The sequence below is a fragment of the Rhinocladiella mackenziei genome, assembly GCF_000835555.1.
Source record: "Rhinocladiella mackenziei CBS 650.93 unplaced genomic scaffold supercont1.2, whole genome shotgun sequence".
NCBI classification, from domain to species: domain Eukaryota; kingdom Fungi; phylum Ascomycota; class Eurotiomycetes; order Chaetothyriales; family Herpotrichiellaceae; genus Rhinocladiella; species Rhinocladiella mackenziei.
In genome coordinates, this window is record NW_013550603.1 from 937,931 (window position 1) to 953,977 (window position 16,047).

Here is a 16,047-nt window from a genome sequence, read left to right on the forward strand (position 1 = left end):
CGGCCCCCAGCAGCTTTATGAATGGCCTTCTACTCGCATCGGTACCAAATCCCTGTTCACGACAACAGGAGGCAAAGATTCCTCGTCGTACTCCTCACCTATGCGTACCGTCTCCCGCAACTTCGTTCCTTTTTAATCCTTGAGTTTAAAGGGTTTTTCCATCAAAAGAAGGGTGAGAAAATAAACTCTAGAGAACTCTCCAGGAGACACTCCATGTGGTGGGTCAAGGTAGTAAGAAATGGCCCGTCCAACTTTGCCGCCACTTCGGACATGTCACGGACAACTTGGTTCAGCTCATCTTCGACATCCATCACCCAATCTGACGAGAACACCCAGATACGAATTCTCGTGTCTCCCCAGACTCCAAGATCCGTCCATCCCACACCACGACACAAACGGTTTCTTCCCCTCACGGCGTTGAGGCCAGCCAAAGGAAATGGTGTAGCTGGGCTGACTTTTTCTCGAACATTTCCAGCTTCATCGGTCCCATCTGATCGAACTCAAGCCTCGTGTCTGCCCTGGCTCAAAACGCCACAATGTGGGATCGTGGAGGTTGATGAGCATTTGGTGCCCTTCGGGTCGCGAAGGTTTCTGCAATGCATCGTCACCTTGCCCGTCCTGGCCAAGGAAAACCGGTCTATTGGCCTGTCCATTCTGGCGTCTGTATCACTGCTCTATTACCCCACACCTCGACTTACAATGACTGGACCAAGAAAATCACGCAAAAGACACTTTTCATCCTTGATCTTGCTCGGGATATTACGAGTTTCCTTAAACCAGTTGAAGCAAGCCAGCAGATGGTGAGCAGGGAAATTCCCAGTCTACCCAGCCATTTCAATACCTGGCCCGAGTGTTTCCCCCTTTCTTCTTCCACAGCCTTGCTTGGTCTTACCACCGAGTCTCCACGTCTCAATGCAAAACCCCATGAACCCCCCAGTGGCACGAGAGAGAGTTGCAGAAAGGCATCCATCACTGTCCTTCCAGTACAACGCTAGGCTTCACCGATCGAATGATCTGTGCACAAAACAATCCGATGGATCAATAGGCAACCATGCGCCTGGCGGGTTCACGGAATCCGACAAGTGTACATGTTGGATTCGAAAGAAATTCCAGGAAAGTTGCCCTGATTATTTTTTGATTTTTTGAATTTTTTTTTTTTTTTTTTTTTTTTGGTTACACTTCCGACTTGTCAAGAGTCAAAGTCAGCCTAACACCAACTGACTCCCGATCCTTCTCCCTGCATCCGCAGCATCCGGACTGTAACACCCATCGCTGTTGTGTCCTAAGGAAAAATATCCCGTCTAGCAGTACTACTTTTACACACTACAACGAATATCATATGCCCATTCAAGCACCCCGGGGAGGGTGGAAACGTGAAATCGTTCCGGCCATGGACGTTGAATGCAATAATAACAATCGTTCCTCTTCATCCCATTCATCTTGTTCTCCTGACTCGATGCTCATCTCGCCTTCTCCTTCCTTTCTTTCGTTTCCCCTTACCGGGTCCCAGTGGGATATCCCGCATCAGATAGGATTGCAACTGGATCAAGTATTCGTCAATGTGGTGGAAAGTTTCTCCGTCCGCCTCGGCCTCGGCCGGTGCCGTCTCCGTGGCGGCTAATGGCCCAGGAGTCTGTGCTTCGTCGGTTTGTGGTGTTGTACTGGCTGTCTTGTCCTCAAAGTCCCCATCATCGGCGTGTTGAACTTCTCGGGCGGCAACTTTGGCTGCAGCTCGATCTTCTTGATCTTCCGCCTGCTCTAGGACGGCCAGGTTGCCTTTATCATTCCCAAGAACTCGGTCCATGGCAAGACCTGCGGCGTCTTCCTCCGCCGTGTCGTCAAGCAGATCCCGGTAAGTGAGCTTGTTCATATAGTCCGTCGTGAAGTCACCTTCTTGGATTACCACATCGTCAAGCATTTGCTTCTGATTGGCCTTCCGGAGGATATTTGACTCGATAGTATGCTCGGATACAAATCGGTAGATGTGGACGTCCCGAGTCTGCCCAATTCGATGCGCTCGGTCGGTGCATTGCTTGTCCATGGCGGGATTCCAGTCGAGGTCATAGAAGATAACGGTGTCAGCACCTGTCAAGTTGATGCCCAGTCCACCGGATCTGGACGAAAGGATGAACGCTAGAATGCGAGTGTCATTGTTGAATCGATCCGTCAAAATCTGGCGCTGTTCAATCTTGGTGGCACCATCCAATCTCAGATACCGATGGCCATGAATATTTAGGAATTGCTCCAAAATGTCCAGGACTTTCGTCATCTGGGTGAAAATAAGTGCTCTGTGGCCACCAGCTTGCAACTGACGCAGGAGCTTGTCCAGTCGCTGCAATTTGCCGCAGTCGTATTGTAAAAGGCGCTTGTCAGGAAAAGCAATAGATAACTTCATCCGGGCTCGATGAAATGGGTCAGGACCGTTAGACGGGTATGCTTCTCTGATCGCAACGGCCCCCGCTTCCGTCACGGTTGAGAGGTTTAGATCGGTAGCCACAACGGCGGGAGTGACGCACCCGTATTGCTGAACGAAGGGCTCCATCTGTTCAGACCTTGACTGGATGGAATGCACAAGATTCAATGACTGTATTGGCATCTCCTTATCCCACCACTTTCCCATGGCCTTATGGGGAGAGAGTCTTGATAATTGGGCGTTGGTCGGATTTATGGTCAGCCTTTCAATCAAGCCTTGACCGTAGATCGGATGCCGATGGTGTCGGTAGGCTTCATAATACATGGTTCGATCCAGCTCTTGGATTCTGGACCTTCTCCCAACATTCTCCAGCGACCCAAGAACACCTACGCGGTTCTCGCCATGCCACCTCGAATCGCGAGACATCCTACGCGACTGCGACTCACGAAGGGATCTGAACCGGTGGTATGCATGTCGTTTGGTCGTTTCGATCACTTCAATCATTGACATGCGTTCATCCGAAATTGGGGCGAGTTGCAAGAAATTCAGGTCTAGATCGTTTGAGGCATCCAGCATCAGTCGTCGACGTATCAGGAGATCCTTTATCTCGAACTCGGCAGCCACAGACTTGGGCATGGCGAACGAAGTGTTGATAGGCCGTGTTTCAAAGAGGTCTGGGTGATTGCAGACTTTGCGAAGCTGCATCAGGGCATTGATGATGGACAGGTAATTGCCGGAAGCGAGTGTTTCTTTTGTCTGCGCCCTGGACATAAATCCATCGTATAATTGACGCTGTCGCTTGGATAATCGGCACATTTCAACGTGTTCGTACTTGAGTGGCATTTGTTTCTCGACATCCGCTTTCAGCCGGCGAAGGAGGAATGGCCGGATGACCTTGTGCAGTTTCGCAACCTGTTCCTTATCTTCCTCGTCCAGCACCTGACGGCCATGCTCCAGAATCGACTCCACAGGCCGCTTGAACCATTCTGACCATTCTTTCAGACCTGCAAACGCATCGTCCTCGCCTTCGTTTTCCTGACCATAGTGTAGGAAAAATAGCAAGGACCACAGTTCCGTCAGATTGTTCTGAAGGGGCGTTCCCGTGAGGAGCAGTCGAGCCCTGGTGTTGAAAGTCATCATGGTCTGCCATCTTTCCGAGCGAAAGTTCTTGATGTTGTGGGCTTCGTCAAGTATCATATAATGCCACCTCCGTCTCTTGAAAGAATTGGCGTCTTGCAATACCAGTTGGTAGGAGGTGATGCAAACGTTGAAGCTGTCATCGGCCATCCATCCTCTTCTCTTCTGTTTTCTCTCTTCGAGATTGCCGTAGTACGTCAAGATTTTGAAACCAGGCAAAAACTTTTTGAACTCCATTTCCCAGTTCAACATAACGCTTGTTGGTACGACAATGAGATGCGGACCCCATACTTCATGGACTTCAGCAAGGTGAGCCAAGAGCGAAATGCTTTGAATGGTCTTTCCCAAACCCATTTCATCAGCGAGAATTCCACTTCTCCCATGGGCGTAGAGGTCCGCAAGCCAATCGAGGCCCTCGTGTTGATACTCCCGAAGAGTACCCCGCAACAGACTCGGAACTGGCGTTTTGATGGTCGAATGCTTTGTCTCAGAAGGCGTGATTGGCAGGGCGGAATCGGCGTGAGGATCAATGGAAGAAACAGATTCAGGCTCGGACACCTTGGTGGCCGTCGTATGAGGCGACGTTTGTGCACTGGGTTCCTGGCTCGCTGGATCTTCGGACGCAAGACGAGCTATCTGTAAATGAACAGGAGCTGCCCGCTCCGCCATGTCTGTCTCCGCGGTCTCCTGTCCCTGATCTGATTCTGCATGTTCGCCGATCTCCTGATCCGGCTTTTTACTCTCTTCAGATGGCTCGACATCTAGCATGTCATGATCTTCCAACACTTCCACTAACGGGGAATCGTGTGATTCGGATCCATCCTTCTCTGAAGCACTTTCATCATCTTGGGCAGGGGCCATTTCCGCAATCTCTTTTTGGGAAAATAACGACAAAAGACCGCCTCGTGCATTATCTTCACTGCTTTCTCCATCGTCAGAGCCATCAGTATCAAACTCGCTGTCCATTTCAGTTTCAGGATCTGAATCTTCTTCGAAGTGATCAGGAGTAGCCTCATCATCCTCCTCCGGAGCAGGAGTCTCTTGAATATTATCGTTGTCTGTGAGCAAGTCCGGTAGATTTCGATATTTTCGCTTCAGCTCTTCGAGAGACATCTCCGCATCAAGATTGTCAGAAGCGCCTTCAGAATCTGATTCTGTCTCGCTCTCGGACATCTGCTCACTATTTTCAGATTCCGTTTCAGTAGCTTCGTTGGGCGAAACGTCTGATTCACTGTCCATAAGGGATTCGTCCTGTTCGGCAACCCGGCTCAGCATTTGATCCGTTCGGTCCAACACGCGAGCAAGGTGACCCTTCATCTTGGCTTGCTGCTCTTCTTCGTATTCTCTCTGTCGAATAGCCTCAACTTCCACCTTGACGGCAGTCCATAATTTGTCAATGTCTTTCACAACGGCTCGATAAGTGGCTTTGACCGCCTCCCGCTTCTCCTGTTCGATTTCTTCTGGAGATTTGACTTTGTTGCGCTTCTGTTTCTCTTCAACATATCTTTTGGCCTCGTGGGCAAGCACCTCAGCCTTTTTCTTATGGTCTCTGTGTTCCGCTCTAAGAAGATTTCTGAAGTGAGAGACGTGTGCAAGGAGATGGTCCAGGTGGGCAAATTGTCTCCTTGGTTCAGCTTGCTTGTCAGGTAGTGTATCAAGAATCTTTTTGTCTAGAGTTCCTCCCCGCTTCTGAGCCTGTCTCACCCGCCGCCGAGCCATAGCTTCCGTTTTGATTTGATCGGGCGTCAGGGTGTCCTCCCCAGCTCTCGGTTCCGTCTCATCCTTTTCGAGGAACTCTTCAAAAGATGCAAATTTTTTGGGCTGGGGTATGTTGGCAGGACTCGCGACGGAGGGCTTTGGGAGACGGACGCGGAAGGTCACTTTTTGTAAGGTCAGTGGTGGACTTGGATGTCTCCCAAGTTCTGATCCACTAGAAGTGTTGGAGTTGTCGGAATCGTCCTCTAATTCAGACTTGGCTATACCGTTCGCGTAGGGTTTATCTTCGTGACTAACACCATTGACCCCGGGTGAATTTGTATGGTGACGACGAGATGAGGCACCAGCTGAGCGGCGGAGAGACTTAGATTGCGCTGGATGGGCTGATTTGGAGCGGATACTCGATTCTCTCAACTGCTTCGGTACCTCCTCGGATTTGACAGCCGGCAACAGATCATGATCACGATTTTTGGGAGGGCGACCAGGGCCACGTTTGAAAGACGGTGGCGGTACATGCACCTCAACCTTTGACTTTCTAGCCGACATGTTGTAGATTGGCTTCGCATGCTTTTCATGTTGCTCTTTCGCCTTATCGAAAGCGGCGCGTGTCTGCCTCTTATTTGACTGTGGCTGCAGATCGAGGGGTATGATGTTTGTTCTTCCAGATTTTCGTCGTCCATTTTCCACGAAAGATGTCGGGCCTTCTGCCGCGATCCGTTTCCACGGAGGAGAAATGAGACGCGGTGAGGATTTATGGTCAGCATCTGCAACCTTCCGCCTCTTTGCCGGGGGTCCATCGTTGTCGTCGGGATCGAGAGAGGATTCTTCGTGGCGAACTGGTGATGGAGGATTGTTATCGACGGAATCTAATGCGCAATCAGTCAAATTTCTCAGAGTCAATGTGTATGATGAAACATGCCTTGATCTTGGTAGTTGGGATGAAAGTTGCCGGTAAGGGGAGGAGGAGTCGGCATTTGGCGCAAACAGGAGCGATGCGTTGCCTGGCATGGCAAAATTGATCCTTAGAATAATGACAAAGTGACGACGAGCATACTCCACGAGCACGACGCAAGAATGGTCAATTCGCGGATCAAAATTTTCAATACATCGAGTAGATTCAGTGTACGAAGTTTGAGGGTGCCTAGGGCAAAATTGAGCGGTTGACGGCGAGTAGAAGTTGAGCTGGTTGTCAAAAATGTCGACAAAGTCTAGAGGTAGAGAGAAGGAGCGCAGCCTGCAGGAGCAGCGAGGTTGCAGAGGGCACATTCACATTTAGGGTTCTCGGCTGTCCACTGCCTACTGCGCAGCCTGCCAAAGTCCCTAGCACCTCCCAAGCTCTCCACCTCGAGGCCAATCAGCGCCCAGCATTCATCATTCATAATCATTTACTTCAACCGTTCTCAAACTTCCAAACGGACCTCAGGGATCAATCTACATGAATTGACATCGGCCACTGCGTCTTTTCACCTAGCTCCTTGGAGCCTTCTACTCCAGATTCGCCTTCAAGATGTTCTCCCGACGAGCCGTGACTTTGGCCGCTAGGTCAGCCCGAACCTTCAGTCGCCCTCAACCTCGTATTCCTCGAGCTCAATTCTCTGTCACACGACGCTTACGGGCCGATGAAGAGGTGGATGACCCTGAAATGGTACATATTTTTCGCTATTGAGATGAAAGAGGCAAGCTAATCCACGCGTGTGAAGAACAACAATTACATCAATCCCCCTCGAATCAAGAGACAACACCGCGATCCTTATGGTGACTGGGACGACAAGCAGGAGCGACGCAATTTTGGCGAACCCGTGCACGAAGACAATGATGTGTTGGGCATTTTTGCTCTGGAGGATTATACGCATATGACGGATTCACAAGGTCTGCTGCTGTGGGCAGGCTTCATCTCAGTAATACTGGGAATCAGCTATGCTGTGTCGGTGACTTATCCTGGCAAACCAAGTACGCCAACAGAATACCCAGGAGGCCTCGATCGGGAACTTGGAGGTGCAGGTGCCCCGAGAGTGAGTAGTGAGTATACATTTCAAGTTTCCGTTGGCTGACCGTGATCAGGCCTTTATGGCAGGCGATGAGATTGAAGAGGAGTAAATGTTGGTTTAGGATGAACTTGTACATACTTGCGGAAAATAAAAGCCGGCCAAATTGAACCCAATTTGCAATTGCTCTATCTTTCCCACGGTTGAATGGTTTTGTTCCATCAAACAATCATGGAATCCACTGCATGCTACATTGACTTTCTTTGATGGAATGGCTGACTTGTTCATCCCGTCTGCATGTTCCTTCAACTGCCCCGAATCTTGTCCCGACAGAGGCGAAGACCGTGCGAATAGCAGCAGAACTCTGCTTTACGACTGGTTTTACATTGGTCTCGGTCTCGTTCACTTCAGTTCCCAAGTGCAGGAACGTCCACTATACAGGGTATTCCAATGCCTTCAGATATCGAGAGAAACGCAAGGACTTCAAGTTCATTTCTTCGATGATGAATCGTTTCATTTGATCATCTGACAAGCCGCCATGTATCAATTGCCAATGGGCAGGGGGTCAACCAAAAAGACATTTTCGATGGGCTCTGTCTGAACGTCTCATAATTCCCGTGTTTGAAATCAGATAGCCTTGTTGCCTTGGGACCCGAGATATCCTGGTTGATATTCTTCATCAAATCTGACATGTACCCAAAAAAAAAAAAAAAAAAAATAGGGCGGGCAGGATGTTGGTCAAGACTATCTCGTCCATGTCTACGAACGAAGCCACCCCCCGAATTGGAGTCATTTCACCAAAAAGTATTCCAAACGAAACATACACTTGCTCAGCAAAAGCATGTTCCAGTCGACCGCCCGGAATCTAATTTGACCAATCTTAAAACGCTGCAGTGGAAGAAAACACCCATTCGAGTTCTCAGACAGCTATCCACGTCCCCATCGCCACCGTAGCGACCATCACCCAATATCCACCATAACTCATAGCCAGCCGCATACCGGCGCTGATCTGTGATTCGTTCGAGGGATCCGTCCCGCCATCTGCCGTGGTCCCATTCGCGAGCGACCCATTGATATACGTGGCCGTAGTTCCATTGCCATAATCAACCGTGCGGACGAGACTAGAGTTGACTGGCTGCCCTGTGCCGTTGGAAACGACTTCGTTCAAAAACGTACTGTTGTCCGTCGGATCGCACCCGCAGACCTGATATTGCTGACACAGACAAGTGACGTTGCTGGTCCGGTTCTGGCCATCGTGGACCCAGTGGTAGGGGATGCCGTAAGGGTAAGCCCAGACAGTGCCGTAGAGCCAGATGCCAGGAAAGAAAGCAAGGGCGGCGACGGGGAATGCGTACGGCGCAATGCCTCGTGTGGGAGATCTTGCGCCGGCCGTGTAGGGCACGACGGCGCCGCCTGTGTATCGGTTGCCGTAGGCTTTGGGGGTTCCTGAGCCGTCGCGCGTGCGGCCGCCGACGTTGGACGAAGGTGAGAAGGAGTATGAGGACAGAGGCCTTGAGCTAGAGCCGCTGGATCCGGAACTTGATCGCCCACCGCTACTACCTGAAGAACTGCTTCCCCCTCCTTTGCCGCCACCGCCGCCTTTGCGCTTTTCTAATGCATTGTACTCGAGTGATGGAGAAGACGAAGAGTAGTCGCGTATCGCAAGATCGGTGAGGTGTGAGACTGGTGGCGCCGATGCGACAAAGGCGATCAGACAGACGAGTGTTGACCAGAAGAGGAACTGCATGCTTGCGCAGCACAAAGTGCGGAATATGGAGTAAGGTACTCTCGATATCTGTATATCGGGAAGAACACGCGCACAGTTGAAAACCTGTAGGAGGATAAGTCTACCACCACGAAGATTCCAGCGCAGGCAACAAAGAGATCGATCAGTGTGCGTCCTGCTTATATTCACTGACAAAGAAGAATGGGGCTGATTAGTCCATCGCAAACAGGAACCAGCACATTCACCGGCTGAAACGGGATACGGAGGGATAGGAGTCGCCTCCAAGCCCCCCGTTCTGAAACGAACTTGAAAAAAAGTATACCCAGTGCTAGTATGACAATTGGAAGCAAATGCAGTCAATCAGTCAATGACGCCTTGCCACACGCTAAAAGTCTCCGTCTCTTGGGCTCAAATCATTGACTCGGCTCGAGCAATAAGCTCTCACTTTGAGAAGTGAGAAGTTGGCTGCACAGCCATGCGCATCCACAAGGATCTTCAAACTGTAAAATGCTTATACGGACTCTGGAGGGAACCAAACCTCCCCACCCAACCGAGTTTCTTTGGCATGATTCTGTCTTTGACATCACGTCCTGGTCCTCGCTCTCGTTTTGATTTCATCAGCACGATCCTAGCACACCTTTCTTGCTAAATAGTCATCTGCTGGGCCTCAGCCATGCTCGTCCTTATAAATGACATTGGTAATTATATACATCTTCAACGGCTTGCCCAGGCCGACTGGGCATGAGCTTAGCCACAATTTCAAGGTTGCTGCACAACTCCCACATGAGACGGTACCTAAGTATGTCCTGCCGGGGAACTGATTACTAGAGATCGTTTCTGGGCAATATTTATTCCAGATCTAGAATGATCATGTGCCGTTCCGGCTTCCAGCTGGCCTACTCCACTACATCCCGACGAGTCGCTTCGTATCTGTCATCACGGTCAGCAATCACTTGTCAATCAGATCAGGGAGCATCAACAACATACCTCTTTCCCCGGAATGCCCAGATACCCCAGTTACCACAGCTGATATCCTGAGGATCCAGGTCGTTCAGATCCCATCTCAAAGATCGAAAGCGATTCTCCCCAGGCTCCATGAGAAGATCCACCTCTCCGGCACATTTTTCCATAACCCATTGCCAGTCACGGGTCATATCCCATTCCGTATATCCGGTACATATTACGGGAACCTTGGTCTCCAACAATTGAGGCAGTGTCTTTTCCCACTCGTGCGAGGAAGCTGGATGGCCCAATCCGGGATGATACAACATAAAGCAGTCGAAGTAAGGATCGTAGGGATAGAACAAATTAGCTTCATGGAGGGTGTGAAAGTATTCCACGTAGGTCGTGATTTTCATCTTGTCCGATATCCGATCTTCCACCACTGCGCCGAATGGATTGGTAGGCGTCCGTTCCGGAAGCGGAAACTCGCCGTCACGATTCATCATAGACTCGGGTCCAATGAAAATGATGTGGATGAGCGCGAGAGGAAAGAGATACGACAGTTGAGTCCAGACATCACGTGGTAGTGATGATTCGGCTCGAGCACCGAGAACAAATATCCGCACTGGAGGAGCTTTCAGTCTCAACCCTTTGATATCAGGCCCGGCACCGGTTTTAGGCGGGTGTAGAGTATATCGCAGCGCTCCCGATATTAGCAGAACGGAACTGGCAGAGAACAGAACATTGCTTACCACTCAAACTCTTCAGCCCTTCTACCGTGAGCCTTCCTCCACTTCGGATGTTATAGGGGCTCAACTCGTGTAGAACGCTCCCGACGGTCAAAGGGTAAGTCAACAATTTGGTAACTTGCCGCATACTCCTCTCCGAGTTGATCGCCTCATACTGTCGTGTATAGAGATACGTGTCCCAGTTCGTCATGTTGACCAAGATCTCATCCATTTGAGGTCCAGGATATTCAAACTCTGAGAACCATCTTCCAGACCGCAGGTCATGGTCGTCTTCGTTGATTTGCTGCAATGTGTCGCATATTTCCAGGTGTGCTTCAAAGTCATCTGCCCAGTGTTCCTGAGAGCAATATGTAGCAATGCCACAGTATGGGCATTCAAAATCCACATGAGCCGGCGGCTGCGAACTCACACCTTTGATCTTTCTGGTCTCTGGGTCATGTGGAGAGGTGGGAATTCTTGTTTGCTGATGCGCGGGATGAGGACACAATGCGTGTTGTTTCATGAAGCGTGCTCTTTGCCGTATTTCTGGAATTGGTGACTTGGAAAAAAGGTGAAATAGATTGTCGGGCTGCAGGAGCACCCGTCCATGAGCACGCCAGTGTCCGTAATCCGTAGGGGGAATGTTGTGACGTTCAAAATTGTCTTCCTCTTGGGGAGGTGCTACAGATGCGGCAGCGGTAGACGCCACTCGAGTCGACGTTTTCGAACTTCGCGTTTGGACCGTTTCCGTTCCATTCGTAACGTTAAGTCGGGGGTGGTAGAGGGCAGGTCTTGATGTGAAGCAGCGGGTGCTGCTGATTTGTTGTGCAAGGCGGCTACTTGTACGTCGTCGACCTAGACCTGAGAGTGCTCGAGCACATCTCAGGCAGGTATGAAGCCCGTCCATCGGCTTTTAAGAGGTGGGTTGTCCTGAAGCTCTCAAGTTCGACGACGGTTGATGGACCGAGAGTCGCCAGCTGCGTCAGGCCATTTTTGCCAAGACCTGCACTTTAATGGCTTTATGGTCGACGGGACTTGTAGTGGCTGATAATTTATGTCCGCATCAATGAGATGGGTCTTGAGTTCTCTTTCCTCTTCGCGATCGTCTCCCTATCCTCCACACACGCCCTCGAACAGAATATAGATCGTTAACCTATGCACATCGGTTTTCACAAATACAGGTCCCCGAGTCCCCGATCACCATCCACTTCCCTCTGGCATTTCCCACACGCGCAACATTCACTTTCCGGCTGCTTGTCATTTTTCCACAAGCTCTTCGAAGAATGTCTTTGAAGTCACGGCTTGCAGGTCTTGCGTCATGTGAGCTTGCATGCTTGAGCTGGTGGATCATTTCACACTTTTCGTTGCAAGAATGATAGTGGACCTTTCATAGTTCAACCTGATTCTGGCCCTTTGGCCAACGTGGACAGGTTGACTCCTTGCGTACCTACATCTACAGAATATGTCACCAACCCTTGTAGTGTGTCGACAATCACGGTAATAAGACAAGTTACAAATCGTACTAGTACATCTTCGTTGTGTCATCCAAGTCATTGAGTCGTCTCCGCTTCGCTTCGCTCTGAACGCTAAAATTTAAACCAAGGCCATTCCAATACCAATTCATCATCTCAGGCTGCCGTTTAGGTTTCAGGTTTCGGCATTCCAAGGCTGGTATTCTGAAGCAAGTTCGCTACCTGCTCGGCTGAGTATCCAAAAAAGACTGGACCATTGAATATGATCTGTGTCCGGTCCCTCCGAACATCATTGAATTCACCATCATCTTGTGGTTCAGGTTTCTTTCGAGGCTCATCCCCCTGGCTACGGTCCACGGGATGTTTAGGCGACTTTCTTTCGGGAATCGCCTGAGAGCTCTCCGACTTAACTATCAGATGAGCCACTCCATCCTCTGACTGCAAAGCACTGGGTGACGGCTCTTTGTCCGGAGGAACAGAAATGCCCCAAGGCCGACTAGGAGATTCTCCCACCCGGACCTCCCGAAGGGGCTTTTCAAATACTGATATTCTTGGTTCACCGTCTGAGATTATAGGTTCCTGGGTAGGACACCCTGGATCGTGGCTGACGTGTTCTGCCCATTTCTCAACCGTATGGCTTGAACTTTGGTCTCGTTCTTCAGTTCGATCCCTCTCCGGTAAGTATGCCTTGTGTTTGACTCCCAGACCCTGTATCATGTTTACGAGGTTGCCGTATTTGGCGTCCAGTTGTCGAGCACTGCTCTCGTTCTGCTGATATCTCCTAACACAAATCTCGTGACTCCGGGGAATTTCATGTTTATGATTTTCAAAATATTTGGCGACTTCTTCCGGGGAATGTTGATCGAGAAAACGAATGGGACATTGACCGGGTCGTTGGTCAGGGTTGGGCAACCGGACAGAATTCCCATCCTGGTGGAACTCCGCCGCTATGGGATCTTCCTGAATATTGTGTATGTGAGGTCGACCATTTGACATCTTTGCAAACGGGCATCCCAAAGTCCCTTGAATCCCAGGTGTCGTAAAGTCTTGTTCGAGATCTTCTGGATCTGCGGCCCGATGTGCTACAGGGCAACGGGCACCATTCGTCCGAGGCTGACGTGATTCCGACATTTTATAATGATGTACTGCTTGTTGCGCTTTCCGGACGGGTGAAGATGATTCTATACCTAAGGTGATCTCGGGCGACTGGCGGATCTGTTTGATAACTTGACTCGGAGCAATAGAGGATGCAGAGACGCTGCCGTCAGCAGTTAACAGCCTCTCGTACTATCGGAAGGGAGTCAGTACGCTGGTATCATGGTACAGATTCTTTGAGAATGTGAATAGAATATCACAAGTCAGGTAATACATGCAAATGTCGCTCATCGCTACGAAAAGCAGCTCTTGATCTAGAGCTAATCAAATGTGTCTCATCATGGTAGAAAAATTGCAGGGAGAGACAAAGATGGGCATATCACTCACTTCATCCGCAGCAAAGTCAATCTTCTCCCTCAACGCTTTCTCGTTCTCAAGAAGTGTTTCGAATCCAGATATTAGAGACTCGACAATTGGCGCGAGGCGGTCGTCGACAGAAGACGACGCATTCATTGGGCTAGTTGTGGCTCTTCAAAGCAGCAGGCAAAGAGCTCCGGCGAGCATGCGCAAGGCCTCAAAAGGCTTTGGGACTGGAAAGATGACGGGCGCCACATGACGTGGTCATGTGACCGGCCATTCATGCGCCATACCAGATTGGGAATGATAACCGGGAACCGAGGCTCTACTCCCCGCCAATCGACCAGATTTATCGCTTCGCAGCCAGCATTGAAATGTTTTACTTCCCTTGCGTTGCGATTCGTGTATCTGTTCAATATTCCTACAACACGCCAACCATAACTCGCCTTCTTACCTTAACAACAAAGGCACGATGAAAGCTATACAGGTCACCAAATACGTCTCCGGACCGCAAGATCTCTTGGTGACCACCCTGCCGACCCCAACTCCTCATCCTACCAAATACCTGATTAGGATCCGCGCATGTGCCACGAATTTCTTTGACCTCCTCCAGATCCAAGGCAAATACCAACATCAACCTCCTTTGCCGTGGATCGCAGGTTTAGAATTCGCCGGCGAAGTCATCGCAACTCCCATCTCGGACGGGACCGGGAGCATGAAGACAAAACATCTATTCAAAGTAGGCGATAGGGTATTTGGTGCTGTCCAGGGAGCCTATTCAACCCACATCCTGGCCCCCGAAGAGTCCTTATTCCCTGTTCCCCAAGGCTGGAGCTACGCGGACGTGTGTGGGCTCTATGTGACGTCTCCCACCGCTTACGGCGCCTTGGTCACACGGGCAAAGACCCAGCCTGGCGAATGGGTCCTTGTACATGCGGGTGCAGGAGGTGTTGGCTTGACAGCGGTCCAGATTGCAAAGGCCCTGGGAGCTGTCGTGATAGCCACGGCGGGAACTGAGCATAAACGACAGGTGTGTTTAAACTATGGTGCCGATTATGTGGTGGATTATCGAGATAAAAACTGGCCACAAAAAGTGATTGGACTTTGTGAACAACATAGAACGGGTAACGGGAAGCAAGGCGTGGATGTGGTTTATGATCCAGTTGGTAAGTTGAAAGACCGCATGGACGCGGTGGTGGAGCTAACAGGTTATACAAGGTATGATTGATCCGTCAATCAAATGCATAGCGTGGAATGGTCGATTACTCGTCATTGGGTTTGCAGGCGGTAATATTGAGAAAGTCGCTTTGAATAGGGTGCTTTTGAAGAACATCAGCATAGTCGGTCTGCATTGGGGCATGTACGCCACCAAAGAGAAAGAAACGGTCCACGTGGTTTGGAAAGGGATCTTTGACTTGATCAACTCGGGCAAATTGAAGGGCATCACTTTTACCGACAAGCAATACAAGGGCCTGGAGAGCGTTCCCACAGCCCTGATCGCGTTGGGTGCGCGGGATACTTGGGGCAAGGTGGTGGTTGAACTAGGAGATCATGAAGGTGAAGAAGGTCAGAGTAAGCTGTGATGTAGATGATAGCTGGACTTTAGATTGTGAATAGAACACTTTGGCGTTCTTGAACACTTATCCGAGGAAGCCTGGTCTCAACCTGTTACGTCCAACATCGGTCCATTTATTGGATTGCAATGGCTTCAATCTCGACGTCAACGCCTTTAGGCAGCTCTCGCACAGCGACGCAGGTTCTCGCCGGCTTATGAGAGAACCATTTTTCGTATTCGCCGTTCATCTCCGAGAAATACTTCATATCGGAGAGGAAGACCTGGAAGAAAATGGGAGTCAGCATGTGAAATTTCCGCTGGGACTCAAATTCTCTGATCCACCCGCCACTCACCCCGACGCGGACAACTTTGGGTATCTCACTTCCAGCAGCCTCCAAGATAGCCTTAATGTTCTTACAGCATTGCTCGGTCTTCTCGGCAATGGAGCCTGTAACCAACTTGCCAGTTGAGTCCGCGGGGATTTGTCCGGCGACCCAGACTTGTCCTGCAGCTTTAATGGCCTGGCTGTAGGGACCAGCAGCTGACGCGACACAAATCAGTCAGTCGGTGATTCTCTTTGAGGCCTTCCTTTGGAAGTTATTTCCACAGATAGAGTGAGGGGCGTTCTTGGATCGCACGAGACTGGACTTACGAGGGCAGGCCTCTGGGGAGAGAACGGGAGTCAATCCGGAGGACATTTTGGCGGGGTGGGAATGGAATCGGTGCTGATGCTGGCGTTGATGGACTGCGGGCGCCAGGCCTATATTCCGCGGTAAATGTTTTAGACGAAGAAGACTGGTTCGATAGGGTGTTGACATGAGATACGATGGGCGTCCGTCCGTAAAAATCCGATATCGCTTGTAGGGCGTGGTTTTCGATGACTTGGGACAAAGTCAATCGATTGCTGTGGACCAGTCTGTT

At 50.3% G+C, this 16,047-nt stretch overlaps 7 protein-coding genes across 7 annotated transcripts; 2 read left to right on the forward strand and 5 right to left on the reverse strand.

Annotated features, from left to right (window-relative positions):
* Window positions 1–1,435: 1,435 nt before the first annotated feature.
* On the reverse strand, window positions 1,436–6,274 carry Z518_02152 (uncharacterized protein; the record flags this gene model as incomplete). Its single annotated transcript, XM_013419181.1, has 1 exon — window positions 1,436–6,274. One exon carries the CDS (start codon window positions 6,272–6,274, stop codon window positions 1,436–1,438), a length of 4,839 nt encoding a protein of 1,612 aa, XP_013274635.1.
* Window positions 6,275–6,773: 499 nt separating this feature from the next.
* Z518_02153 (uncharacterized protein) lies at window positions 6,774–7,363 on the forward strand (the record flags this gene model as incomplete). The annotated part of the gene is made up of 3 exons (XM_013419182.1): window positions 6,774–6,911; window positions 6,967–7,278; window positions 7,328–7,363. 3 exons carry the CDS (start codon window positions 6,774–6,776, stop codon window positions 7,361–7,363), a joined length of 486 nt encoding a protein of 161 aa, XP_013274636.1.
* An 807-nt stretch (window positions 7,364–8,170) lies between these two features.
* Window positions 8,171–8,998, reverse strand: Z518_02154 (uncharacterized protein; the record flags this gene model as incomplete). Its single annotated transcript, XM_013419183.1, has 1 exon — window positions 8,171–8,998. One exon carries the CDS (start codon window positions 8,996–8,998, stop codon window positions 8,171–8,173), a length of 828 nt encoding a protein of 275 aa, XP_013274637.1.
* Window positions 8,999–9,942: 944 nt separating this feature from the next.
* On the reverse strand, window positions 9,943–11,554 carry Z518_02155 (uncharacterized protein; the record flags this gene model as incomplete). Its single annotated transcript, XM_013419184.1, has 2 exons — window positions 9,943–10,622; window positions 10,672–11,554. 2 exons carry the CDS (start codon window positions 11,552–11,554, stop codon window positions 9,943–9,945), a joined length of 1,563 nt encoding a protein of 520 aa, XP_013274638.1.
* A 733-nt stretch (window positions 11,555–12,287) lies between these two features.
* Window positions 12,288–13,250, reverse strand: Z518_02156 (uncharacterized protein; the record flags this gene model as incomplete). Its single annotated transcript, XM_013419185.1, has 1 exon — window positions 12,288–13,250. One exon carries the CDS (start codon window positions 13,248–13,250, stop codon window positions 12,288–12,290), a length of 963 nt encoding a protein of 320 aa, XP_013274639.1.
* Window positions 13,251–14,043: 793 nt separating this feature from the next.
* On the forward strand, window positions 14,044–15,154 carry Z518_02157 (uncharacterized protein; the record flags this gene model as incomplete). The annotated part of the gene is made up of 2 exons (XM_013419186.1): window positions 14,044–14,737; window positions 14,790–15,154. The coding sequence occupies 2 exons, from the start codon at window positions 14,044–14,046 to the stop codon at window positions 15,152–15,154; spliced, it is 1,059 nt and encodes a 352-aa protein (XP_013274640.1).
* A 106-nt stretch (window positions 15,155–15,260) lies between these two features.
* Window positions 15,261–15,824, reverse strand: Z518_02158 (uncharacterized protein; the record flags this gene model as incomplete). Its single annotated transcript, XM_013419187.1, has 3 exons — window positions 15,261–15,407; window positions 15,480–15,667; window positions 15,779–15,824. The coding sequence occupies 3 exons, from the start codon at window positions 15,822–15,824 to the stop codon at window positions 15,261–15,263; spliced, it is 381 nt and encodes a 126-aa protein (XP_013274641.1).
* Between the last annotated feature and the right edge of the window lie 223 nt (window positions 15,825–16,047).